At 39.7% G+C, this 24,934-nt stretch overlaps 1 protein-coding gene across 2 annotated transcripts in view; it reads right to left on the minus strand.

Moving 5' to 3' along the window:
• LOC100712274 (CMP-N-acetylneuraminate-beta-galactosamide-alpha-2,3-sialyltransferase 1) overlaps positions 1 to 24,934 on the minus strand; it is an 89,934-nt gene that overhangs the window by 22,795 nt on the left and 42,205 nt on the right. For both annotated transcript variants that reach the window (XR_002058040.2, XM_019350880.2), the window contains exons 3-4: positions 19,978 to 20,664; positions 17,911 to 18,104 (exon numbers count right to left, since the gene is read on the minus strand). Coding sequence is in view for 1 of the 2 variants with exons in the window: in XM_019350880.2 (XP_019206425.1) it covers positions 17,911 to 18,104; positions 19,978 to 20,268 (485 nt within the window). In the remaining variant the exon portion in view is untranslated. The remainder of the gene's footprint in view (positions 1 to 17,910; positions 18,105 to 19,977; positions 20,665 to 24,934) is intronic.

Here is a 24,934-nt window from a genome sequence, read left to right on the forward strand (position 1 = left end):
GTGATTTATAGCAGAGGTGAATGAGGCTTATAAGTTTAAAAAATAAATAAATGCAGTAATCTGAGCATCAACCAGCCTCACTCAAGTTAAGTCGCTCAAATCTAAGAGGCAGGTTGAAATGTGCATATATTTACAGCATTCATTTGAATTTTTTTTCACCCCAGATGGTTTTCTGGAGGTGAAGCATTTCATTTCAAACACGAGCACCGTGTGGGTTTAATACCGCAGCAAACCTGACAGTGTGGATTAACAGCTGCTCCATGCTTATCAATTCAAATGGCATCGCAACTTATTGAATGTTTATTTATGGCTGAAATCAAACAGTGACTGAAAGTTTGTTGACTGTGTGATTCAGCGATGATCAGTTCATCTGGTTTCCAGTTCCTAATGTTATCAGGCATTAAGTGTGGACCAAGCTTAGAAATGAACCCAACATGGAAGTGCCAGGCACTGACAGTTCCTCTAACAACCACTTGAGGTGAGTCAGGTCCCACAGACTGTGCCTGCTACCTGTACCTGTGTACACACCCATACAACTTGTGGATGTGGCTTGCTAATCAGTGTTGCTAATGTTAGCTGATACCTTGGGACTCCTCAGAGTAGTCTAAAGCTTGTGAGACGGGAGAGCCACATTACCCGGGGAGCCTGAGGGTCCTCTCCCTTGAGTTTTAAGCATCATCTAGTTATTTTGTATGCAGCATTTGAACACTTTTTTGCACAATTTTATAGCTTAAATGTCTAAAAAAATCAAAAATAACATTGGCAAAATGTATCCACCCATTCTCTTCCGCTTATTCTTTTCAGGGTCGCAGGAGGGGCTGGAGCCTATCCGAGCTGTCTTAGGGCGAGAGGCAGGGTTCTACCCATGAAAACATGGGGAGAACCTGCAAACTCCACACAGAAAGACCCCGGCCTGATGGTGGAATTCAACTCAGGACCTTCTTGCTGTGAGGCAACAGTGCTAAGTGCACAGTGCCAACTTTATCATCACTCTAGCCAAGAACCCAGAGTGATGATAAAGTTGAGTGCATGCCGACTCCAGCCGAGCAGCAGCAGCCTGAACTTGAACAGGTAACAAAGGCAATGATGGGCAGTCAGTCTCGCAGCCTCCGTTTCTATTTGTTCATGTTTCTATGGTAGAAATGACAGTAACGATCACGGTAATATTTAATTGTGTAAATATTAAAAAAAACATTCTATGTGTGTCCTCGATTGGATAGGAATTTCTGCTGGTGCGTGGGACTGCAGCCTAAGATTTATATTATTAACTGCTAATCATGTGACGGCATATTTCAGGTCATTTTATGGAGTAAAGTGAAAGTAATGTAACGAGTAGTGTAACAAACTGCTTTCTCTGGAGAGTAATGTAATGTATTACTTTTAAAAAAGGTAACAAGTAACGTGTAATACTTTACTGCTTTTAAGTAACGACCACAACACTGGTCTAAGCTCAGTTAAGATATTATATTTACATTGTTACTGTACGTCTTCATATTTTCAGTCAAGACAACTGATAGCTTTGAGACTGAAACATCACTGGAATCAGCTGGACTTCAGTTTGCACTCAGGCTAGAAGTGAAATCATGCAAATGTGCAGGTCCCGGTCCATGATTGTGTGGAATTATATTTTTAAATTGTTTATTTACTTACTTAAAAAAGGATAAAAAGAGGAGGGTGAGGCTGATAAATGAATAATGGCATCTTTAATATCAAGACTGTTTGCCTGCCGGCATGTGGTTGCACATTACTTGTCCAATTATTATGTATTTGCACCCAAAATGCTCACAGCCAAGAACCCCAGAGTTCCATAAGGCAGCCTGATGCTTACGGATCACGCAGCATGTAATAGCCGACTAACACTTTAAAGGTCACTGGTGTTTCAGAATCCTCTCTATTCTCCACATGCTCGCCAGATTGCTGCTGCTTTCCTTTGAAAACCTGAGTGTCTGTACATTTTTAAAAACCTAACAGTTAAGTTTCCACTGACCAATAATCGCAATTTACATTTTTATCGAATGAGTAAAGCTATGTGACCACGAATGAGGCAAGAACTGAGATAAAAGAAGAGATGTCCCAGTGTTTTAAAGGACACCAATTATGCTCATTTTCAGCCCCATATTTTCTATTCTTGGAATAGCTGAGAATGACTCAGAATTAAAAAAAAATCTTGAGCTTATGTCTGAAAGAAATTGTTTTATTACCCCTTCCACTGCCTTTAAACCAGCTATCTCCTGATTTGCTGCCGCTGGTAAACAAAAGAGTTGAACAGTAGGTGGGAGGAGCCAAAGCTGTCTGCCTTAAAAACAGCAGATATAAGGGATATCTGCTTTTTACTGACATCATTCAGAGCAATGAATAGAAAATAATGTGTCAACTTAAGGCAAATCTTTAAGTTGACACACATTACTTATACACATCTGTCTGTATCTGACCTCTTTGTTTTACACTTTTTTTTACATGAGCAACCACTATTGTAATTTTTAAGCATTTTCTCGGATAACATTTATTTTTACGGTAGTTGGAACATAAACACTGCATGCATAGAATAACCTGTCATATCTGATATGCTTGGAAACATTTTCTTCTCTCCTGGAAGTTATATTTCTAACACCATCTGTATGATTGCAAAATCCACCCATAGATTACATTTCAGGATTCTCTGAGCCATATCTTTCCCTTATGATGTCTCTACAACAGTCTGGCACCGCCTGCTCGGTATAGTAAATAGCTTGCAGTTGTCCTGGAACGACAGCTGATATTATCTACCTGCCTTCCGAGCATGGTCTGATGTATAGCAGCAGTCAGCTCTGCAGACAAAGACACCCAAAGAAAGCTTGGCTACTACACCGTGAGCTTTTTATAGTTAAGTAGCAGGATGTTTCAATCAATTCTTCATCTAATAGGCATTCACCAGGACAGCCAACAACCATTAATGTCCTTTCCCTGACACAGCAAACACAGCCGTGCACACTCCCTTCCCCCACACCTCACCCCATGCTGCTTGTTAAAGCAGCCCTCAACTTGTAGAACGTGCAAACACATAATGAGCACTCAGACTTGTTAAGTGAGCACTAACGAAGCCTCCCTCATCTTGTACATCACACTCGATGAGCAGTTATTAAACAACTGCGTGGTAAACAGATGCAAAAGGAAAGGAGGTGAAAATTAACGCCAAACATTCCACTGACCTTTAACCTTTGGATGGAAAAGTGATGGAATGGAAGCTAACTATAAGCAAGAATAATCTTTTGACTGAATTACAACAAAATTTGGGGGAAATGTTGAGGAATCCACAGCATAGGTTATTGCACACATCCACCAGACCCACTATGACTTCATTCTTTCTCTCCCTTACACACACACAGGCATTCACCTTCACAAGCACACACACAAACCCATACATCTCCTCATTATCATACTCTGTGTGACAAACTGAACTGCATCCCCTCAGAAGATACAGTATCTCCTTGTGTTTCTGTTGTAAATCTTTATGAGTAGCACAAAGTGGACAAAACTGCCTTTGCTTTATAAAAGCACATTTCACATCCAAAATTCATTTTCTATTCTTGCCATTATATATACAGATTTTAAAGGATTCTTCTTTTTTCTTCATTCAGTTAAAATATAATCAGCTGCTAAATAATTAAAGATTGTATATGCTGTATTAGTGTTAGCATTAAATCATATATCAAAACAACCAATTTGGCAGTCTATTTAAGCTGCAAAGCATTTCGACCCCTCCATCACTCCTGCATCCATCTGCATGTGTCATATTTGTGATGTGATTCATGTTTAAAACCATTTCTCTGTCATATGTTTCCAATTTACATGAATTTGATCTAATTTGTGTTTAAAGTTCTGCTTATTTCTTCTTTAATTTTCTTTAATATTTGGCAGAAAAACAACCAAACAGAATCTGATTGATCAATATTGAACTTCATCCTTTAGGAGTTCAGAGCTCAGCAAATAAATTTAAAGACTTTCAGCAAGCCTGGCTAATGAAAGCAGAGCTGGGTACGACTGAAGACTCAAAAAAGCCTTCTTGTCTTTTCCTTGACCTTATGACGTCAAAGAAAGATGTGGGGAATTCATGAGTACCACTGTGCTCAGCTTCACTCACTCTTGTCTGCTTAATAATGTCACAGCAATTGTTTCTTACATGTAGCTGCTTTGTTGAAGCATAACTCAGATACTTGTCCCTCTTACCATGTTGTTTTATGTAGACTGTATAACCAAGCATGACATGAAATGCTTGTATTAAGAAATGTTGCTTACACTGCTGTTCATTCATATTTTCCATCCATTTTACTAAGGCTTTCAACATTTATGCTGAAAGACCGAGTATGACTGCATTTCACCGAATTAAAAAAAGCTACATTTATAAGCCCATGTTACAAAACACTTCACACAAGAAAAGAACTTCAGAACAAGCTAAGCTGAGCTGTTATTATGGCTGCCATGGAGATACTTTCAGGTCCCTTCATTCAGTTGGGAATCTAAGAAAAACTGACTACTCTTTCATGGTTCTTTCCCACCTTTATCCATCCATCCATTGTTGGGTAGCAATCTAAGCAGACAAGCCCAGATCGCCTCTCCCCAGCTCATCTGAGGGTACACCAAGGTGTTCCCAAGCCAAACGAGGGATATAATCCTTGGTTGGTTTGACCTACTGGGACCTCCTCAGAAGGTCAAACCACCTCATTTAGAAGGTAGACGCCCAAACCACATCTACTGGCTCTGATGGATTTGAAGGAGTAGCAGCAATATTCTGAACCTCTTCCAAATCACCAAACTCCATACCATGTCTCATGTCTACTCTGACAGAAAGTGTTTGTGGCAGGGGTGTGGTCTCGGGCCTGCTGCAGTGGAGGGGCGGTACAGTGAGCTCTCAGAGCGGCGCCGAGGTGTGGCAGAGAGGGCAGGTGTGAGTGCTCAATGTAATGATCTTCTTTTCTCTGTGTATATATAGTGACAGCGGAGACGGAGGAGGGTGTGTGGAACGGAGCAGCTGTTCCTGAGTGACTGGTGCCGTAAAAGGTCAAAAACAGTTGCTAAAACAAAATAAAACAGGCTTGCACTTGCATGAAATCATGTGTGTGTGTTGGGTCCCTATCACAGTGTTCCTTTAATTTTTATGCGCAGTATATTAGTCTTTGACTCATGTTTTTGTTGTACTTGTTTTCTGTTGTACTCTGAATATCATATAAAACTTTCTGAAACTGTTCACCAAGTTATTTTTTTTCTTTTTAAAAAGTTCTTTGAACAAGTTAAACACCAATCCCAAACCGTACCACAGCCTGAAGTACAGATTCTGCAGCTCAGCATAGTTACAAAAAACAATAATCAACATCAGTTACAGTGGACCCACAACAGCTGTTTTGCATGTCAACCTCACCCCAGCACATTACAGCACAGCTGTGCCCTCTCTGAACCGGATTCATCAACACTGGAGAGCAACTGAAAAATAAGCATCCTGCAACCCTTGGCCTCCATGCCGCCGCTTCCTGGAGATGAGTCCCTGAGACAGCTGCCATAGACATGCAAATTAGATACCAGGAGGTCCTCTGATTTATGGTTTTTCTACAAAGAAGAATGTTATGTGTACTTTTGTTTCCAGGTCTCCAAAAAGTTTGTCTAAATAAGTTAATTTACAACCAGCTGTGTGGCATCAGGAAGTGTGCTGGGACATCAAACTAATGTAGCTACAAAGTAGTCCTGGGGGCTTCACACGAGGGGCTCAGCATTCCCAGCATCATTCCTGATGGGTGTGCTACTAAGTCGTAGGTTTTAGATCAGCTGCAGGTGCTTTCACCTGCATGCAACAATGTAAACACGTAAACACCTGGATGAACCCCTCCTTCTTTACTGAACAGATGCAGTGAAGAGAGACAGGTAAGCGGAGGGAGACATGCGGCAAAAGGGTCGGATTCAATTATCTGAAAAGTTTTCTCTGGGATTCCCAGAGCTGTCATGGATGAGTCTGCTTTGACTACCACAAACCTCAAGCAAATTAGAAACTGCCAACTTCAGGGTGTGTCTATCAAAAAAGACAAAGACAAGCAAACATCAGTTGACACACAAAGCGGAAGATGGAAATGTACCATTACACCCAGTATGAAGAAGACCACATGGAGGCTGCATCACCTATCAACAGCTTGAATTTTCTCCTCAAGTTTCAAATGTTTTGGGAAAAATGTTGTCAGAAAAGACCAATGCCAGCACTTATAATTCGAACCCAGAACAGCTCCAAAGGTGAGCCTTCTGTGTGCTGCTGTTAGCTTTTTATGGAAGTGAATGAAACAGTGCAAACACAGCATTTGCACAACAATGCCCTCTTACTAAGTAATGAGAAAAGGGAGACATTGTCACTTTTCGTGTTGCTATATCAGAAAATGAACACAACAACACTTACTGAGGGGAATATTGCTGCCAGGATGCATCCTACTACTGTAGCGTGGGAACTGAAAGTGAATTGAAAGTATATCCCTTTTTTCCCTGTGTTTTAAGATATTTAAAACAAATGAAATGATCTGTTCTGGCTGCAAATGTCTTGAGGCACCTCTTATTTTTTAATATTTTGCTTCCAAAGAGACATATTTTCCTGTCATTTTGAAAGTGATTCTTCTGAACCAGGTTTTCTGAAGCCAAAGCTTTTTGTTTCTTTTTTACAGTCTAAGGAGCCTTGGAAAGAAAAGCTTCTGGACTTCTATAACTTTCACTGAAGACGTTTCATTTGACCTCTGTAAATCACATGATAGGGTGGGGCTAGGCTTCACAATGGGTTCACCCGAAACCTTGGCTCATTGTGACCCACACCTGTTTTCACACCCTGGCTCGTGTGATTAGGTAGAGGATCATTAGGGGGTCCATGACCCTCTTAGGGACGCTCCCACAGGGCTTAAAATCTGGGACTCTCCACCCGTTGCTCTTAGAACTGAAGAAGCTTCTCGGATGAGAGGTGAAACGTCTTCAAGGAAACTTAAAGAAGTCCAGATGCTTTTCTTTCCAAACTCTGGCCAGGATGACTGAGAACCTTCACAGACATATTTCTTCTTTACACATTTTCAGTCCGGTCTCTGTACCATGACCATTTTCAGGGGAATGTTTTTCTTTTTCTTTTTTTTAAGCCACTTTACACTGAGCAAGGAATTGTTCAAGCATTAAAATGGCACGTAACTGAAGGGGTGAATCAGTGTTGTGTTTACAGATAACAGATGACTTAGCAAAGAATCAATTTTACATTGCATCTTTGGGCACTTTGTTACAGGAAGCCTTTCACAAAAACACACCATTTTTTCGTATTTCTTTAGCTGAATCTATGAAAAATTCCAAAGATAACACAGTTTAAAGGTACAAAATAGTCTTTTTGTGCCAACATGGTTATTTTGAGTGAGCTATTGGCTGAAAACCTAGCATATCTCAGCATATTGTGCAGTGTGTCCATAAAAAAATGAAGGAAACTGGACAAACAGAGTAGAGGACAAATTAAAGGACTAAAAAGATGAACATCTCAAAGTCACGTCTTTAAGAAACAGGAAAAATTCTAGCAAAGACCTGAAAAAGGACCTGAGAGATTCATCGGCACCTTTAGCAGACCTATCTACTGTTCATGGAAACCTGAACAGAAATACTCTCAGAGGAAGCATACTTATCAAGAGGACATGTCATACCATCTGGCAAGCATCTGATTGGCAACAGCTTAATTTTTCAGCATGGAAATAATCCTAAAGACCCTGTTAATATAGTACAAGCATAGCCGGATGTAACACGATCAGTCAAGGTCTGGGCTCCAGAGCCCAGACCTCAAAGTTATTGAATCAATGTTGAATCATCTTGACAGAGAACAGAACAACAGCCAGCAAATATCCAAAGAAGAGCTTTGAATGTCCTTGAGGAAGTCTGGATAACCTAAAGAAAGCTTGCCTAAGAGTTCAGACAGACAAATATTGACATTCACATTTATTAAAATAGTAAAAAATTGTATACTGTATACTGTATGTCCATATATGTTTGCACCTGTTTCCCTTAACATCTGTACCTATTTCCAGTTTACCTTCCAAATAAAAAGAAATGAGGGGTGGCTTAACATTTTCGTACTATACCATACATTCTGGTGACCCATCATGTATAGTGTTTCAATGAAACACTTAGTATCAAATATTCTTTGCTGATCACTGTACATCAGGGTATATGCAAAAAAAAGAAAGAAAAAAAGATGAACATGACCCGATCAACTGAATTTCATATCGCAAATCTAAATTTCCTACAGTGCCCTGGTGGCACTCATTTGTAGTGTGATGTAGCCAGAGTAGCAATCAAGCCCGAGACCTCAATTGTTCTTTGCCTCACAATAACACAAAGGTCCGCTGAGCCAAGGACAGCACTGATTGCAAAGTGGATTGGGTGCCCATGAAAATAAAGTCTTTAATGGAAATTTTAGGAATAATGAATCTTTGAAGGCACCACTCTCATTGTGCAGTAATAATAACCAGGAGGAGGAGGAATAATGGAAGAACTAGCTTTTAATACTTGATCTTTGTTTGAACTTTAGACTACTGATTACCAACACAAAGTGCAGCTTATTTATCCTTAGACAGGGTTAAGAGGCACTCACATGGAGCTTTCTGGCCATTCATCAGCCCCCAGGAACATATCAATATGTTAATGAGTCTCTCACTGAGAAAGGAAAAAAACCCAAACTTCTTTCTTATAAACAAGTATATAAACAAAGAAACTGACTGAGAGAAGACTGAAGAGAAGCAAAGAGAGAAAGCATGTACATTACTTGTGTTAAAATCCCAGTTTTAAAGCCAATTTCATCCAGAGACTTTGAGTCACAAATGCGCTGTGCCTGCCTATTACATCTGCTGGCTCCAAGATCCATCTTAATGAAGTTATTTGCAAGGGCTTACATTATCATGTCGACTATAAGCTTGACTGATCCTCAATTCAGCAGAGTAAATAAAAATGATGAGACAATCATACATCCCAGACAGACTACTTCTATTTCAAATGAAATATGCTAGTGTACCCGCAGAGCATACAGAATACTAAGAGAATGCGATTGCTGATAGTCTCTGTTCAGACGTGCCTCGAGTGATTAGACTTTTTATAAAAATGAATTCCCAGGTTCTGTATGTGTTATAGTGGTTATTCTAATATAGACTGGCTAACATCATAACTTATCCCTATACCACCTCTAGAAATATTGAAAAGATGACTTTACCAGACAAGAAACAGCATCAGAATTTCTTTAAAAAGTGCTGGTTGATTTTTGAGAGCCATATGTCACCAGTGAGCAGAGTGCTAAGTTATTAACTAATGCTAGCAAGCAGTGACTGATTATTGAAAAACGAGCATCACAAACTTCTTGAACAGGCTTGACCACATATTATTGGACATATTGTTTGCCAGCTAATTTCAATAAAATGCTCTAAAAGGCACCAAGACTACAAAGGTTGAAAGGTCCAGTTTAGTGACTCTAATTTGTAGGAGTAAGTCCTAGCATTTAGCTATTGACTAGAGTTCATTGTGTGCGAACATCTATTGATACTTACATATGGATAAATGCTTTTATGTTGCTTGCACCAAATTCTGACCCTACTATCCAAATGCTGCAGCAAATATTGTGAGTCCTCAGACCACTCAGCACTTTTCTGTTGTCCAGTTTTGGACAATCTGCTTCAAGGATCAGTGTGCTGTGCATTCAGAGATGCTATTGTACTTTAGTTGTAAGAAGCGGTAATTTCTGTCGCGCTGATAGGCAACAAAGCATTTTTCCCCAGAGAACTGCCTCTCACTGGATGTTTTCTGTTTTTTGGAACTTTAGAGATGGATGTGCATTAAAATCCCAGTAAGTCAGCAATTTCTGAAACACTCAGATAAACCCCATCTGGCACCAGCAACTATGCCGAAATCATTGGCATAAGGGGAGGAAAAGTAATTTAATTCACTTGAATCCCCTTTTACCTTGCATCCTGCTGATGCTTAGTTTGAACATCAGCAGGTTGCTTTGACCCAAATGGCCTAAATCCAATGGGCAGCGGCCATGTGATTGGCTGACTAGATATCATGTTAATGAGAAGTTGAACAAAAATTGTATGTGCTCCCATATGTGGATAGATCTGCTATTGTAGCCAGTGCCATGTGGCTAGTTTTTGGAACTTGGTTTCTAATTAAATATGATCTTAATGTATGCCAAACTTTTACCTATGAACTAAATCTATCCAGTTTTTCTCCTGAACAGAAAACTGCACAATGGGTTATATGAATTCAAAATGAGGTCATAGAGACAATTTTTACACTTTACCTTTCAACCAAATTTCAGAGTAAAGGGAAGTCTTTTTTAAAGGTCAACGCTGATGAGCTTTAATCCAGAAAATAACTTCCATGGACATCTGATGCTTGGTGACTTTTTGTTTTTGTTATTTTCATCTCCACTCAGTTCTTGTGTTTCTATTCAGCTATTCATGAAAGTATTAATTTGTAATTATAGTTCCTCACCTTTATGCTGTCCTTTCCATTACGCTTAATTGATCATAGTTCAAGATATCCAATTAGACATCCAGTTTTGTCTGGTGTTTGCCCCTAATTACTCTCCCTTATCTCTACTACAGTGCAGGACAGATGAAATGTGATTCCACTATTTGTGTCTTCACCTCCATAAAGTTAGCTGTATTTTTACATTTACTAGATAAAAACATTGACTTTGTGTCTAAAATGTCCTTATCTGCAGATACAAACTGGAATTGAGCATAGTGTAACACTGTAACATTCCCAAAGACAAGCTGAAAAAAGTGTCTTAGAAGAACAAAAAAAACATCTTGAATGAAATTTCAATAATTGCAGTGACTTACTGGTGCTTCAACAGCATACCTCTTATAAGATTTCATCATTCAAAAGCCATAGAGCTCACTATTGTCTGTAAAAAGGAAAATGCGCAGCTCTTTTTATGAGTCAAATCTATTTTTTAATGAAATCTGCTGAGCAAACAAGAGGCTTTAGCAGATACGCCAGTGCCATTCAATATTCATAATAGTCTGTGAAGGAGGCTTTAGAGGATCTGAGTGAACTGAACTGTGGATATTTGGAATCCTTTGTTTTCAGCCTGCGCGTTCATACTGGACAGTGCTCCCAGTGAATGTCAGCCGCTGCTTTAGAAATTTGCATATAGACGTCAGTCTGATCAGCACATCAGTTTATTTCAGGTTTGTAAAAAAAGAAAAAGAAAACAAAAATTATATTCTACCCCTTAGTGTTCCCCTTCCTATTCACTGTTGTTGTGACCTTTTGGCTCAGCACCACAGCTTCTAACCAAGCATGACTGAAAATGTGACGCTCAGCCTACAGTAAATAAAAAGACAGCAAACATTTTCGAAGCATACGTCTGCAGGAAGCTCTTCTGCTAATAGCAAAGTAATAACTCATGTCTTGCTGCTGTCCTGTCATCCTATAATTGAATTGGTTGACAGTATCATGCTGCTGCCATGGAGGGAGCTGCCAAAGAAGATAAGTGCAATAATATGGCTTTACATAGAGGCAAAATGTCATAGCAGGCTGGCAAAGCCATGCTGGGTTGAATTAAAAGCTTTGTAAGAATAATGCAAGAAATTTGCTTTTGGTTATTTGCTTAATGGTTAATCTGTTGATATGACCATCATGCTGAATAGATTACCTATCTGTTTGCTATCGATCATAACTGAGTGCTTGTCCACAGAATTGGGCTAATGTTTGTCCCTGCTCCTCTAAAAGCATCCAATTTTTTCAGGCTCAAGTTACTATATTTAGTTTTAAAATGGCACTTCAAGTTGAAGTAGTAATAGACTTTCCAAAAATCACCCTGTGTTAACAGTGTGCCATATTTACTCTCTGCTTTTTGTGTGAAATTGATCCATTACACAGTGTCCTAAAAAGTGACAACTGCACATTATTTGGTAACCTGGGCAAAAGAATGAGAAGCTAACCTGCATGTCTTGAGAAAATTGTACATATATAAAATTTTCTTAAGATAAGAAAATGTGGTATGTTTTTATATAATACATAAAAACACACCACAAAAGCCCCACCCTATGAGGGTCAAAAAAGAAGCCAATTGCCAAAATCTGCAGTTCCTCTAATGGCCACTTGAGGCTGGCTCCATTAGTGAGACAGGCCCCATATAATTCGATGTTAAATGTCCAATTTCAGCCATGAAATTAATATGTTTGCAGCCTTGTCCTAAAAAGACTTTAGGTAATTAATGTTACTACATTAGTTAATAAACATTAGTAACTCTGTAACTAATGTTCCCTTTGCTGACAACTGTATGAACAGTATAAATAATATCAGATTACTCAACTAGTTTAGGCCTAGCTAATAAAAATATGTGCCTTCAGTAGTTTAGTGATCAGCATATTTACTTGGCAAGCAAAAGCTGGGTTTAATTCTAACTTGACACAAATCTCCCTTAGGATTGTGTCTGGTATACAAACATGTGGAACTACATGTTGTGGTGACCCCTGGTGGCAAGGGTGCAGCTGAAAGTTACTTTTTATCTGAATAATATGGTCTTCTTTTAGGCAAAGCTTGCACCTTGCCAACAAAGTTAGGTAGAACTTCCCCAGTTAGAAATCCACCCCCTCTTCTAGATATGGTCGCACCTGGGTCTAAAAAGCTAACATGGCTAGCATCGAGGTTTTAAAGGTGGACTCTGGAAACTATTGGCTGAAACCAAAACAGTAATGCTCATCTTTTGGTCACAGCCTATAGTCCCTCATCATGCTATTCATAAAAAACTATATTTGTGTGGCAAAACTCAAATGGACCATCACATCAAATGGAAAATGGATATAGTGGGCGTAACCGTAACACCTTGTAGCTAGGATAGGCTCCAGCCTGCCCGTCCCCTTAAACCTGATCAGGATAAGCAGAAGAGAATAGACAGATGGATGTATGCGTTAAGTTTGGCTTATCAATTACTATGTTTTAGAAGAACATAAACTATTACTATCCATTGTTATTTTTATATCCTTATATCCATTAAAGTAACTTGAAATATTTACCTAGAGTTCATGGAAGTTATTTTGCACTTTCCATGACACTGACTGCAATTTTAAACAAGCACAGAGATACCAGGCCACACTTATTTGCTCTTTATTCCAAATGATTCTCCCTTCTCGTCCCTATTTGTGAACTATAAAACAGATGAAATGTGATTCCAAGTCTTTGCCTAAAATTTGCTTCTTATCTGAATTCACGCACCAACAGGAAGTGGACTTTTGTGGACTGGTGCATTTCAGAAAGATAAGACAACCCCACCCCCGCCAAAAACCCCTTAGAAGAACAAAAACTGTCTGTGAAAGGAAGATGCAAAGGCTGCTTTTATGACTCAAATCTATTTTCCACTTCAATCTGCTGAACAAACAAGAGGCTCTAGCAGACAGGCCAGTGCTGTTCAATATTCATAATAATCCATAAGGGAGGCTTTAGGGGATCCGGGTGAAATGCATTGTTTTATTGTTTTTTGGGGGTTTTACCCTCTGCTTACTCTCAATGGATGATGTTCACCAATTAATTCTGATATGATACAAAACATTTAGTAGGTATGGTATTTAATAAAACAATTTCATAATCTGTAGTGCAGACATTATTGTTCAGAAAAAAAAATCTTTGCATACTGATGAAGTTTGATCTCTTCTAGTTGCAGAGGATAATTCCGAAGCAGACTGTAACAGCCTTCAGAGTTGTTAAATACTATTCTGAGAACTCCCTCTAGATAATACAAATCCACTCTCGAGGAATATGCATTTCCCACCCCTGCAGCCTTTAGCTTATTCTGAGTCAGAGCTCAACAAGTCTCATTCAAATCCAAACTGCAAATTGATAAAACAGAATCAGGGCATTGCAATGGCTTCAGTTTAGCATCACTGTTATTGGTATTTGTTTAATTGTTTTATGTTTGTGCCAATTGAAAAATTGAAAACACATTTGAAGCAAGGTTTTATCTTTAAGTGGTCGTCCTGATCTTCTTCAGGTTATCTTTTAAATTTTGGTGTTAATCTCCTTTAAAAAACAAGCTGTACTACACTTCAATCTTCAGATATATGAACTATCAATTTGATTTTTCTCCTAAATTGTTTAAGAATGCAATCAGTGACTTCTCTACCCTGGAGAAACAGCGTCAACAAAGTCTGAGCGAGCATGTTTTTTAACCCTTTCGTGTACATTGTCATTTTGACCTCAGAGAGCAAACCCTGTTGTTTTTCATCTATTCAAATTCCTTCTCTGCTGTGCTGTAATTCATATGCGAGAACGCAGAGAGCAAAAGACCCTTCTCCTGTTTCTCATCACCGCAAGGCACGAGAGAAACATTATAATATTCAAACTGCATGGTTTTTATCTCCTGCTTTGTTGAAGTAATTTACTCAAATGGTTATCTAACCCAGAAAGAGGATGTGGGACAGTCAAATCTCTAGCCCCACCTTTCTTTCTGGAAAGCTTCAGGACACAGCACGAATAAATGTGTGAGTGAGACAGGACTGATGAGCGGAGTCGGCAAACAACATAAAGAGAGAGGTATATGAGTCATGGGTGAATCTACTCCTTTAAAACAAGATCACAAACAAACATACTTTATGTGTGCCAAATACTGCAGTTTCTCTAATGACCACTTGAGCCTCTGTGGCTCCAAACCTCATAGATGTTAAAATGAATTTCCAAATTAACAGATGAACCCATACAATTTTTTGTTGCATTTGGTAACTAAGCCAAACCCCCCCAAAACTAAGTAACTTGGGGTTACACGTTCATCTAAACGCAGCCACTTTTGCCATGGTGACTATGTCCATCTTTTATCTACAGTCTGTTGTTTTTTTTCCCTTTGTCATTTCTTAACTTACCCCCAGTTATGATGTCGTTTTTAAATAATAATAGACAAAACAGTATTTTACTTGTCTCTTAGTATTGTTCATCGGGTATCTCTGCCTATTAATTTGACCCATAGAGTTCATGAATGCAGCTTTATAAAAAGCTTGCTAGGGTTAGCTCATAACTTAGTTCTACACCCTTTGATCTAGATATGGTCACTCTAAAAACTCCAAAAAGCAGAAAAATAGCCAAAATGCTAACATTGAGACTTCAAAAAGCAGAGTCCATAAGCCAATAGATGATTTCCCTGTGGTTACATCCATCTTTTCTATACAGTCTATGGCAATGATAAGATAGATCGTTATTAATCCCTCGGGTAGGTTCCTCCGGGAAATTCAGTTTCCAGTAGCAGAACACCGAAGAAATTTGCATAGTAAAAGTTTTGTTAAGCTGAAAATTTTAAAAGTTAACTGCAGTACTTTTGTATCTTCTGTTGCTGTAAATAGAACATAATCGAGTTACCAACTACTGGTTGGACTGAACTAGCAAGAGCTGCTTTTGTTAAAAGCAGAAAACTCCTCAGTTAATTTTTAAATCCAGGGAATGAAAAGACATCTGACGAGGCAATAACAGTAAGACAAGCATGCCTGTAGGTTAATAAATTATGGAATGAAAGAACAAAGACAAAATTAAAAATGATAAAACATCTGCCGCATTTAACCAGGTTCCTGGGTCGACTTTGATTTATTGTACCAGCAAAGTAAAAATTATTTTAGGGGCATAACCAGGAATGATGACCTAAATATTAGAAATCTTTCACTGCCTTGAATATTCTACCTATATATCTATAGACCTATCTCTAAATATAGAGATGAGTTTAAACAATGTCAGATTCTCACATTCCAAGAATACACACACAGAGAACAAGACCTCATAGTGTCAGTGGTGCCCTCAGCCCAGAGAAGACTTCTTTCAGTATTATCTCTAAATAAAATGGGAAGCATATTTTGGCTACAGTGTTTTCTAATCATTCTACTGCATGACTATCTGCTCTATTTGAGTTTGTCGTAGCAGTAATTTGGTGGAAAGAATACATTCATATGATATAGGGAGAAAGGCCTATAAATATTTTAATATTGTTTTAAACTCGTGAAATATCTAAGAAGAAGAGTTTATGATTGTATTGGGAAGGATTCAAACAAACACGCTGGTTCAATGTTGGATGGTAGGCATGCCTGATTTTTATATGGTAGTCATAACAACAACCACCCACTTGAAAGGCAAAGTAGCTAAGCTTCAGTTAGCAGTCATCATTATTGATGCCAGCTGCCTGCCAACTTTCTTCTTCTACAACTAATAGACTGGTTATAAATGATGGATGAAACTACAGTGTGGGGTTGAAAGCAGAAGCCTTCTTTTTAGAGTGCAAAATTTAAACCCTCTCTGATATACTGAACTTGATATTTAGCTACTTGCTGATCTGTTGGTGTCTGCATTTATAACAAGTGATAAATGGGAATTAAAAAAGTAAAAAAGAGAGGGGAGAAACACCCTTCAACCATGTAATCAGAGCTGATATTACACAGTTTGTCCACCAGGGGCACTCTGCAACTTGGCATCGCACATGTTTGGAAACCCACAAACAAGGAACTGATCCTAGCAGCATCAGGGAGAGCATAAACAAGTAATCCACAACTTCTTGTGACAATAAAATACAATTATTCTGCACCCCCATATTTCTATTAGTAACTAAAAAAAAGAAAAGAATTAAAATACAAATAATTTCACATAAAAATATTTAGAATTTCTGTTTATGTTTTTGATCAGCTGAAAGATTTTTAAAGCACCAAATATCAGTATCATTTTATATGTAAGACAACATATTTTATCGTTGCAAAATACAAGTGGTGTTATTAGTAAAATAATAACTGACAACAGAACCTAAATAAATACAATAAAAAATATAAAATGTAAGCATCTTATTCATTTTTCTAATTTACACTAGTCTGTAGTCAGTAAGCTGCATCTACTGTGGCTGTTTAAAGCTGTGCTCATCTTTCCTTTCCCTGCTCTGACTGTAAGAACACCTCCTCACACACCCCATATCATATATGGGGTGGTGCTGACAAAAGACAGATGGAGCAAAATAATATTAATTTAATCAATATTAATCAAATGTTCTCTAACCATGAGTGCAATAAAAGCTTTCCAACAAATATTTGCCTTGAACATAATGAAGGGAAGTTAAAGAGAGAGATAGAAGCGTCGTCATCAGAGCTCTTCAGTCAGGTTGGAACACTTAACCACAGTTTGCAAATAAATCAAAAACTACCGCAAACATAAGAGGAAAAGCTCTCGGTATCGCAGGTCTGAAAAACCTCCAAGCTACTGAGCCTTTAACATTACCTTCCTCCGTATGTTAGCTCTCTTACTCCAAGCTAAAGCGTGGGACACTTAAAGACAGAGCAAGAAAGGATTGTATCAGTCGCACATACCGACCTGTCCCAGATACCCAGTGTTTTTAGTCAGGAGTGGAGCTATACCACACAGTAGGCAGTAGGCCATATTATTAGTCAGATAATTCCAGGGTGGAGACATCCAGTTCAGTTGAACCATGGTGGGCTGTGATGCTGGGCCTCCACAGAAGCTAAAACTGTTATTGTACCAGGCTCTAATTATACTTTTTAATGTTGTTTGGTTGGGAATTTTACATGGATGTCTTACTGCATTGCTTTTAGAATCATCCTCATGTGGCCATTAGAGGAACTGCAATTTTTGACACTCGTGTGGCGGTTTTCGGCTCAGAGGTTGCCACTTGCTTTTCTTTCTTCTTGTTTGCTTGTAATTCTGATGTCTAACGACAGGCTGCACCAGTAGCTACCTTGCCCTCGTGTGATGCTTTCATAACATGAACTGACTCGTGAAGCTTGAAAAATTAAATTCAACTCTTAAATTCACTCTGCCCAAGCAGAGTGAAACAACAGATCCACAATTCAATTTTCACAGTGCAGAGTAAATAGAGGTGAGAGCTTCAAAATCAAACCTCTGATTGACGTGTTTACTGACCTTATGATGAAATCACTGGAGTCGATGAGGCCACCGTAATGGGACCCCTTCAGGTTCCCAGAGTTCCCCACGACGGCGCAAGTCCTGCAGCGCTCGGGGCTGGCGTCCATGTAAAGCACCTCATCGGGGATGACTTGGAACAGCTCCTCCACCACTTCGCTGAAGTTGGCTGGCTGCCTCTCTGACTGCAACCACTGGTGACAGAGCACACGCAGGCCTCAGAGACAGACACACAGCTCCAGGGCCACTTTCAGTAGAAGTGATTGAACAAGGGCAGTGGAGCTCAAGACACCGAGCACATTTCTGAAAGAACCTGAGGGGCGGCTTAGCTCCGTCTGCGGGGGCTCTTTTGGCCCTGCTTTCTTCTGGCGGCTTTGAACTCGGAGAGACAGCAAATAAGCGCAGGAATGTGCGTGTGCCGTCTGCTGAATGGATACAGGACGTTCTACATCATTCTCAATTTTAAAGCACGGTTTTGGATACATGTGGTTCAAATATTTTCCTTCAGCCTTTTCTGTCATATTTAAACAACTGGGCAACGAGGTTTTAGGTGAACAGCAGGCAAGTTTAGAATATGCAGCAATTGATGCAGGAATTACATTTAGCTGTGTAACATGTAAACTGTGACAGCTCCTTGGAGAAAAGCGCTCAGATGCACCTTATGGTCATGGCCTTGCCTTGGAGCAGAGCAGGCCACACCATCTGGCCGGGCTACCGTTGATATGTGATGCTTGCCTCATCAAGCTTCCTGTGAGAAGCACTTTCTGGAATGAATAGTGACAGGAGGCAACCTTGCAGTAATTTGCCTATTCCTGCCTCTAATTGGACATAGTGTGAGGTGAATGTGGGAATACTGGATGCCTTCCAGACAAAGGTAGGATAATTTCTGTGAATAGCTCTTTCTGATTTAGAGAGCTGCAGTTTAATGATGAGATATAGAGAAAGTAAACTATATATTGGACTGGTACATAAGTACTTATGTAGATGGGGCAAGGGATCCATAAAACACTAACCGCTATCGTATCCAGCGACCGTGGATTCATTTTTATGTTTGCTGCGTTTTATGTTCCCCACACGCGACAGGCCAAATGTAGGGGGCGTGACATCCATTAAGATTTTTTTCCAGTGGAGAGAAAATGGAGGTTGATATGGGGGAAATCTCAGTAAATAACAGTAAAAAAAAAAAACTGGATTTCCTGTCACTCTGCATCCAAGGGCTTCTACTCTCAGGGGGCCATTTAGTCAGTGATGCCCAGCAATCACACAGGTGACAAAATCCATCTTGGAAGAGGCAGAGATAACAATTCCTCTGCTGACTGCCATGTCAAGTCATAGTGCTCATGTCAAAACAAATACATTATGTTTAGTCTGACACTAGACAGTTGCCAGATGGAGACTTCAGTGACTTGAAAAGACTGGGATGGACCTAATAATCGAGAGGGAAAAACCATTTACAGTGTTTTCACGATTACAGTAAGAGTAGTAAGATTAAACAGGGGTTTTTATGCTTTTCCTCATTTCCTGTCATGTATATATGTTACAGCGTTGGATGCTCATCTTAAGTGTGGCCAAGATTTCAAATTATGCTCAGTTGAGGTTGATTTTTTTTTCTTTTCTCCAAGTGGTTCACACTGAGGCCTACAATGTAACAGGAGTTTGACAACCCTGGCCTAAAGTGTGATGGAGACAGATTCCAGTGAGTGAACAGTTAAAGCATCTTTTACACTTTCAAGTCATGTATGGAAAATGTCTCTCATTATCTACAGACTTTCTGGGAGAGAATTTCCATATTCTCCATCTCGCTTGTTAAATATGAACAAATTGTGCGTGGGAGTTTGCTTCACAACTTGATCCTGGTAAAGACTTGTTGGATTTGAAACAATCAATGTGGCAAAAACAAATGTGTCGTGGGAGCATTACAGCAGTGTGTGAACTCTGTTCTTTATTCATGATCTTTCCTTTTCAGCACCTCGTCTTCTCTCGAATGCTGAAGTTGCTTTTTTTATTTCCAATCTTGTGTAGAAACAGCATTGCAAATTCCCCCCACACACATTCCTTGAATCTTACCTGCCACCACTTAAAGGTCTCATCGGAGAGGGCACTGTTCTCTCTGGTCATCAGAGGGTGGATGGACTGATTAAAGCGTTCAGCGAACCACGGGTCATCCTCCAGCTCCGCTATGCACTGACGACAGGCACACAGGCCTTTGGAGAAGAAGTTGTCCGACAGGCGAAATGCGTACTTAAAGAAGTAGAGTGAAGGGTCCCGGAAAGTATAGCTGAACAGGAAAGTTGTAAATGTAATCACACAAAAAAGGAGAGTAAAAGTCCTGATTTTCCTGACTTTGAGCAGAGGCATGTTGTCAATAGTCAAAATCCGCTTGTGGGAAACTCTGAGAGTGCAACAGAGAAAAGCAGCATCACGATAAATCTAGAGCCCAAAAGGTGTGAGAAAAAAGCAAGCCCACTGACCACATGGTACAGGTGACTCAGATGCAACACGGCGTCAAAATGGCATACACTGGTGCGGTTATTTTTCAGACAACTCAGGGTTTGGGTCAAAAATGTCCTCAATGAATCCATCAATGTGACTTCTTTGCAGATTTCTTTCAAATCAAAGGACGATAAATCTGCTGTGCAGTTCTTCCAGCCTGGTGGTCCCAGGTTTATGAGTTTCAATCCGAGTTACTGACTGCTCCGATGTTGACTCTTTGAGGTCAGTGACTGTTGTGTCATCCATTGTTTAATAATCCACCTAGAAGGCAAATAAAGGACATTGTGTAACTTTGACTTCTTGAATTCCCCCAGCTCACTCACAAACCTCTTAAACGTAGGGTTAGATTGGATTTTATGCTAAGAAAGCCTAGAATCAGAGATTACAACATAGTACCCTTAAAACTTGAGTTTTTTTTTTTTTTTAACAACATTCTGGCTTTGAGTATGTGTATCATAGGGTATCCATTTGTGTGCCAAATAGATGAGAATTCCATACATAGGTTTACAGGCAAACCTAATACTAACCCTAATCCTAACTACAAACACATTGCCAGAAAGCTGGTGGCTCAGTACACGTCACAACACACATTCTCCAAAGCTGCCTTCTTGTAATTTCACAGCACTAACAGTTCCAAGAGGAGACTTTACCGCAGTACAATTGATTTGCAAGACTGTGAATTTTTTTTCTTTATTGCTCTGTTGTTGCCAAATTACACAGGATGCATCAAAGTCTCTTAGCGCTTAAAAAAGACCAGCATCAAAAACCAGAAATGTCTTCAGCAAAATCATTTCAGCTTTTCTGGAATGAAACAGGAAACAACCGTAATCCCCTTTTTCAACCCCCCACCCCCCTGTGGCATATATAAAAAGACAGACTGAACATAGAAATCATTAACTGGAGAATAACTGCCTTGTGGTTGTAAACCTCCAGTACAAACAGTCATGCTGCTGTTTTCATCCATGTTTCTTTGCAGACATTAGTATTGCAGTTTTGCACTTGCCATCAGCATCATTAATTAGGAATATCAACAAATGAACTAGCTAGCTACCTAGCAACCTGACCGGTTTGCAAGTCAGCAGGGAAAACACGACACAGGAACACCTGGAGTCTGCTAGTTAGCATCAGGGAAACACTGGGAAACATTTAGATAAAAAACAACTACCCTGCTACCTCCAAAGGTGGGTTACCGACAGGAAGACTTGCTTCTCAAAGGACTTTGATACTACCACGCGAGTGGCAACATCATGGGTTAAAAAACTGAAGGAAATACAGAAGTGTCAAAAACTTCACCTGGCTACTTGAGGAAAGATCCAAAAGCAAGTTACTTCCTATAGTGTGTTATATTAAAATGTTGAACATCAAGCCATTTAAAAGCATGTTTAAACCATCCACAAAGGGCCCAATAATGGTTTGGGCCCTTTGTGGATGGTTTATTGTCCCTCAATCATATTTGATGTGGGCAATGCTTAATTATTTTATAAACATGCATGGATTGCTCGCTGTGTGTCATGTCACTATTGGTGATTGAAATTCTAGCATTTTTTTGTAGTCTCTGACTCGACACTAATTAGCTGATATATGCGTCTCTGAATTGCAGCTGTATAATTTATAGGCACAGTTTGCCAACCAGGCATGATAGCATTAGCTTAAAATGTACCACTCCATCCTGTCACCCAGCTGGCTAACAGCTGGCTCCAACAACAGTTAAATAAAATAAATAACTTGGTAGCAGGATTAAAAATAATGCTTAGACTTCAAAATGCAAAACCAAAAATCAGGGGCTACTACCATCATTTATATACAGTCTTTGAGACCAGAGCATAGCTAGTTAGTTGGGATAAACTGACAGATACCACTTTGGTGATATTTACACGTCTCAACAATCACATTTTGATATCAAAAAGGCATCAAGGTACAGATGGATGGGGACAAGTGTTCGGTTGGCCCTAACTAATTTGATTGGGTGTTAAATCTTTTTTTTTTCTTTTATAATTAGACACATTTATTCATCTAGGTTAAATAAGAATATTTCCTTCGGAGGGTAGATTTATGGTAAAACTTCACTTTTAAGGAGACAGCAGATCAGCACATCATTACATCATTGTTACAACATTGGTGGTTATTTGCTTCTCCAGCCAGTTTGGCCTCTTCCTTTAGCTCTGACCACACTTTCAGGTCATGAGTCCACTGTGATTGTTGCAGCAGCTAACGTCTGGATTAACTTGCTTATTTTCATGAAGAGCCATAACACTTCTGGAATAAGATAAAAGTGGAGATATTTGGGCAAAAGGTTTGGTGAAAACCAAATGCAACACATCATACCAACTTTCAAGCACGTTGGTAGAGGCATAACGATTTGGGCCTGTTTTGCAGCCACAGGAAGTGGGCAACTTGCTGTCATGGAGTTGACCACAAAAACCTCAGAATATCAAAGTATTCTAGAGTCAAATGTAAGGTTATCTGCCTGGCAGCTAAAGCTTGGCCAAAATTGCCTCATGCAATAAGACAATGATCCCAAGCACAGGAGCAAATCTACAACAGAATGGCTGAAAAGAGAATCCAGGTGTTAATCCAAGCAAACCTGATCAGGACCATAAGAAAGCCCTACATAACGAATATCTCAAAGAACTGAAGTAACGTAGAAAAGAGCAGGACAAAATTCCACAACCATTTGAAAGACTAATAAAGTCATGCAGAAAATTATTAACTTAACTAGTGCTGCTGAAGGTTGTTTTACAAACTACCAAATCATAGAGTGTATTTGGTTTTTCAAAGGACTGCTTAGAATCCTGTGAAATGTTCTGTTTTGCATGACTGTATAATGTATGGTTTCAAAACTAGAGGTTTAACAAAATAAAAATCTGAAATTCTTTTTTTTTTTAATTTCAGAAGGGTCAGAAGGGCTTCCCATTGCCCACAGGCCTCTAGGCCAGGGGTCTCGAACTCCAGGCCTTGAGTGCTGGTGTCCTGCAGATTTTAGATGTGTCCTTGATCCAACACAGCTGATTCAAATGGCTAAATTACCTCCCCAACATGGCTTGAAGTTCTCCAGAGGCCAGTTTTAGATAACCACAGGATGATATCTAAAACCTGCAGGACACCGGCACTCAAGGCCTGGAGTTGCCTACCCCTGCTTTGGGCCAATACCCGGAATACACACTGGATAATCCACAAATCCCAGCAAAATCAAGACCAAAACCCCCCAAAAAACAAACTGAAAGAAGAATTTGACCTCGGTAATTAGAAAAACTGTGATATAATATGACAAGCCCCGTGTTAAAATACATTTACAGCATGACATGTAGTGTCAGTGAAAGTGTACTCAAACTGCTCCATGAGGGGTGTCTGCTAAAAATGGTTGGGAAGCAATAGTAAAAACCTCGTTCAACCTACTATGGAGCCTATAGAGTTATTCCGAAACATGCTGCTGATAAAATTCCCAGAATATCATTAAGTATTTTTTGGAGCATGGCTTTTCTTGACACAAAAGCAGGCAGACCTCCTGGGGTTTCATTTCCAACATGAAAAGGCCACCTCTGCCTTTATGCAGGGCCCGGGCTTCATTGTGATGTGCAGTGGTGTTTAGGATTCCACAAATACCTCTATATTTAGGTAACAGCAGATTCACACTGGTGATAAAATGCATTCATTGCAATGCAGGTCGAAAAAGACATCAGAAAAATGAACCCTAGAAAACATGCAACCTGCCCTTTGCTCTTAACAATTTCAGAGCGAGCCTGCCATATAGAAGATCTGTGGGAAACTCCATTACAACGAGAGAAAGGCTGCAGGTCTTTCCTGATTAGAAATTGATCAGGTCATTCAAATTCTACCCTGGAGGGAAGCAAAGACGATTGGGTTTAAGACTGCCTGAAAAAGACTACACAGCGACACAGCTTGCCTGTTGATTTCATTCTCGCTATCGGAGCAGGAAAACAAACTGTACAGGCATTTATCTGCTGCACTGACACAGACCAATGCACAGGCAAGCTTAGAAGTGATCCCGTCTGCTGTTTGAGAGTCAGTAACTCACAGCGCAGCACACATTTGCATAGAGCCCAAGGTTGGTTATTGTCAAAGGCAGCGAGTTTGACAAGGATACCTGGGGACACGTCTAATGGACATATCAATGAAGAAGCCTACTTCTATAAAACAAGCTGTTGACTCCACTCAGTTTGAAGCTCTTTGGCATTAAGGGTGCAGGTAGATGGAAGAGCGAGCAGAATTTATTCTCAAACAGGTGGCGCCTCCCCGCTTTTGACAACACACAGACTGTCATCTCGCTCCTCTGACCTTGTCCGACTGAAGGCTGGCAACCCTGCGTTGATCAAAGATTGCCAAGCTGAGACAGCAAAGCGTCTGTTCACACTTCACAGACTCCAGGGGGGTTTAGGGAGAGAGAGGGAGGGAGAACGAGATGGGGTGGCAAACAGTAAAGAGGGGAAAAAAGTGCACCACCCCCCCTCCTAATCTTCAGTTCTGAGAAGTCATCAACTTTGCAGGGTGTAGTTACAGTAAAGTGTTTTCA

Source organism: Oreochromis niloticus, linkage group LG22, assembly GCF_001858045.2.
Source record: "Oreochromis niloticus isolate F11D_XX linkage group LG22, O_niloticus_UMD_NMBU, whole genome shotgun sequence".
Classification (NCBI taxonomy): domain Eukaryota; kingdom Metazoa; phylum Chordata; class Actinopteri; order Cichliformes; family Cichlidae; genus Oreochromis; species Oreochromis niloticus.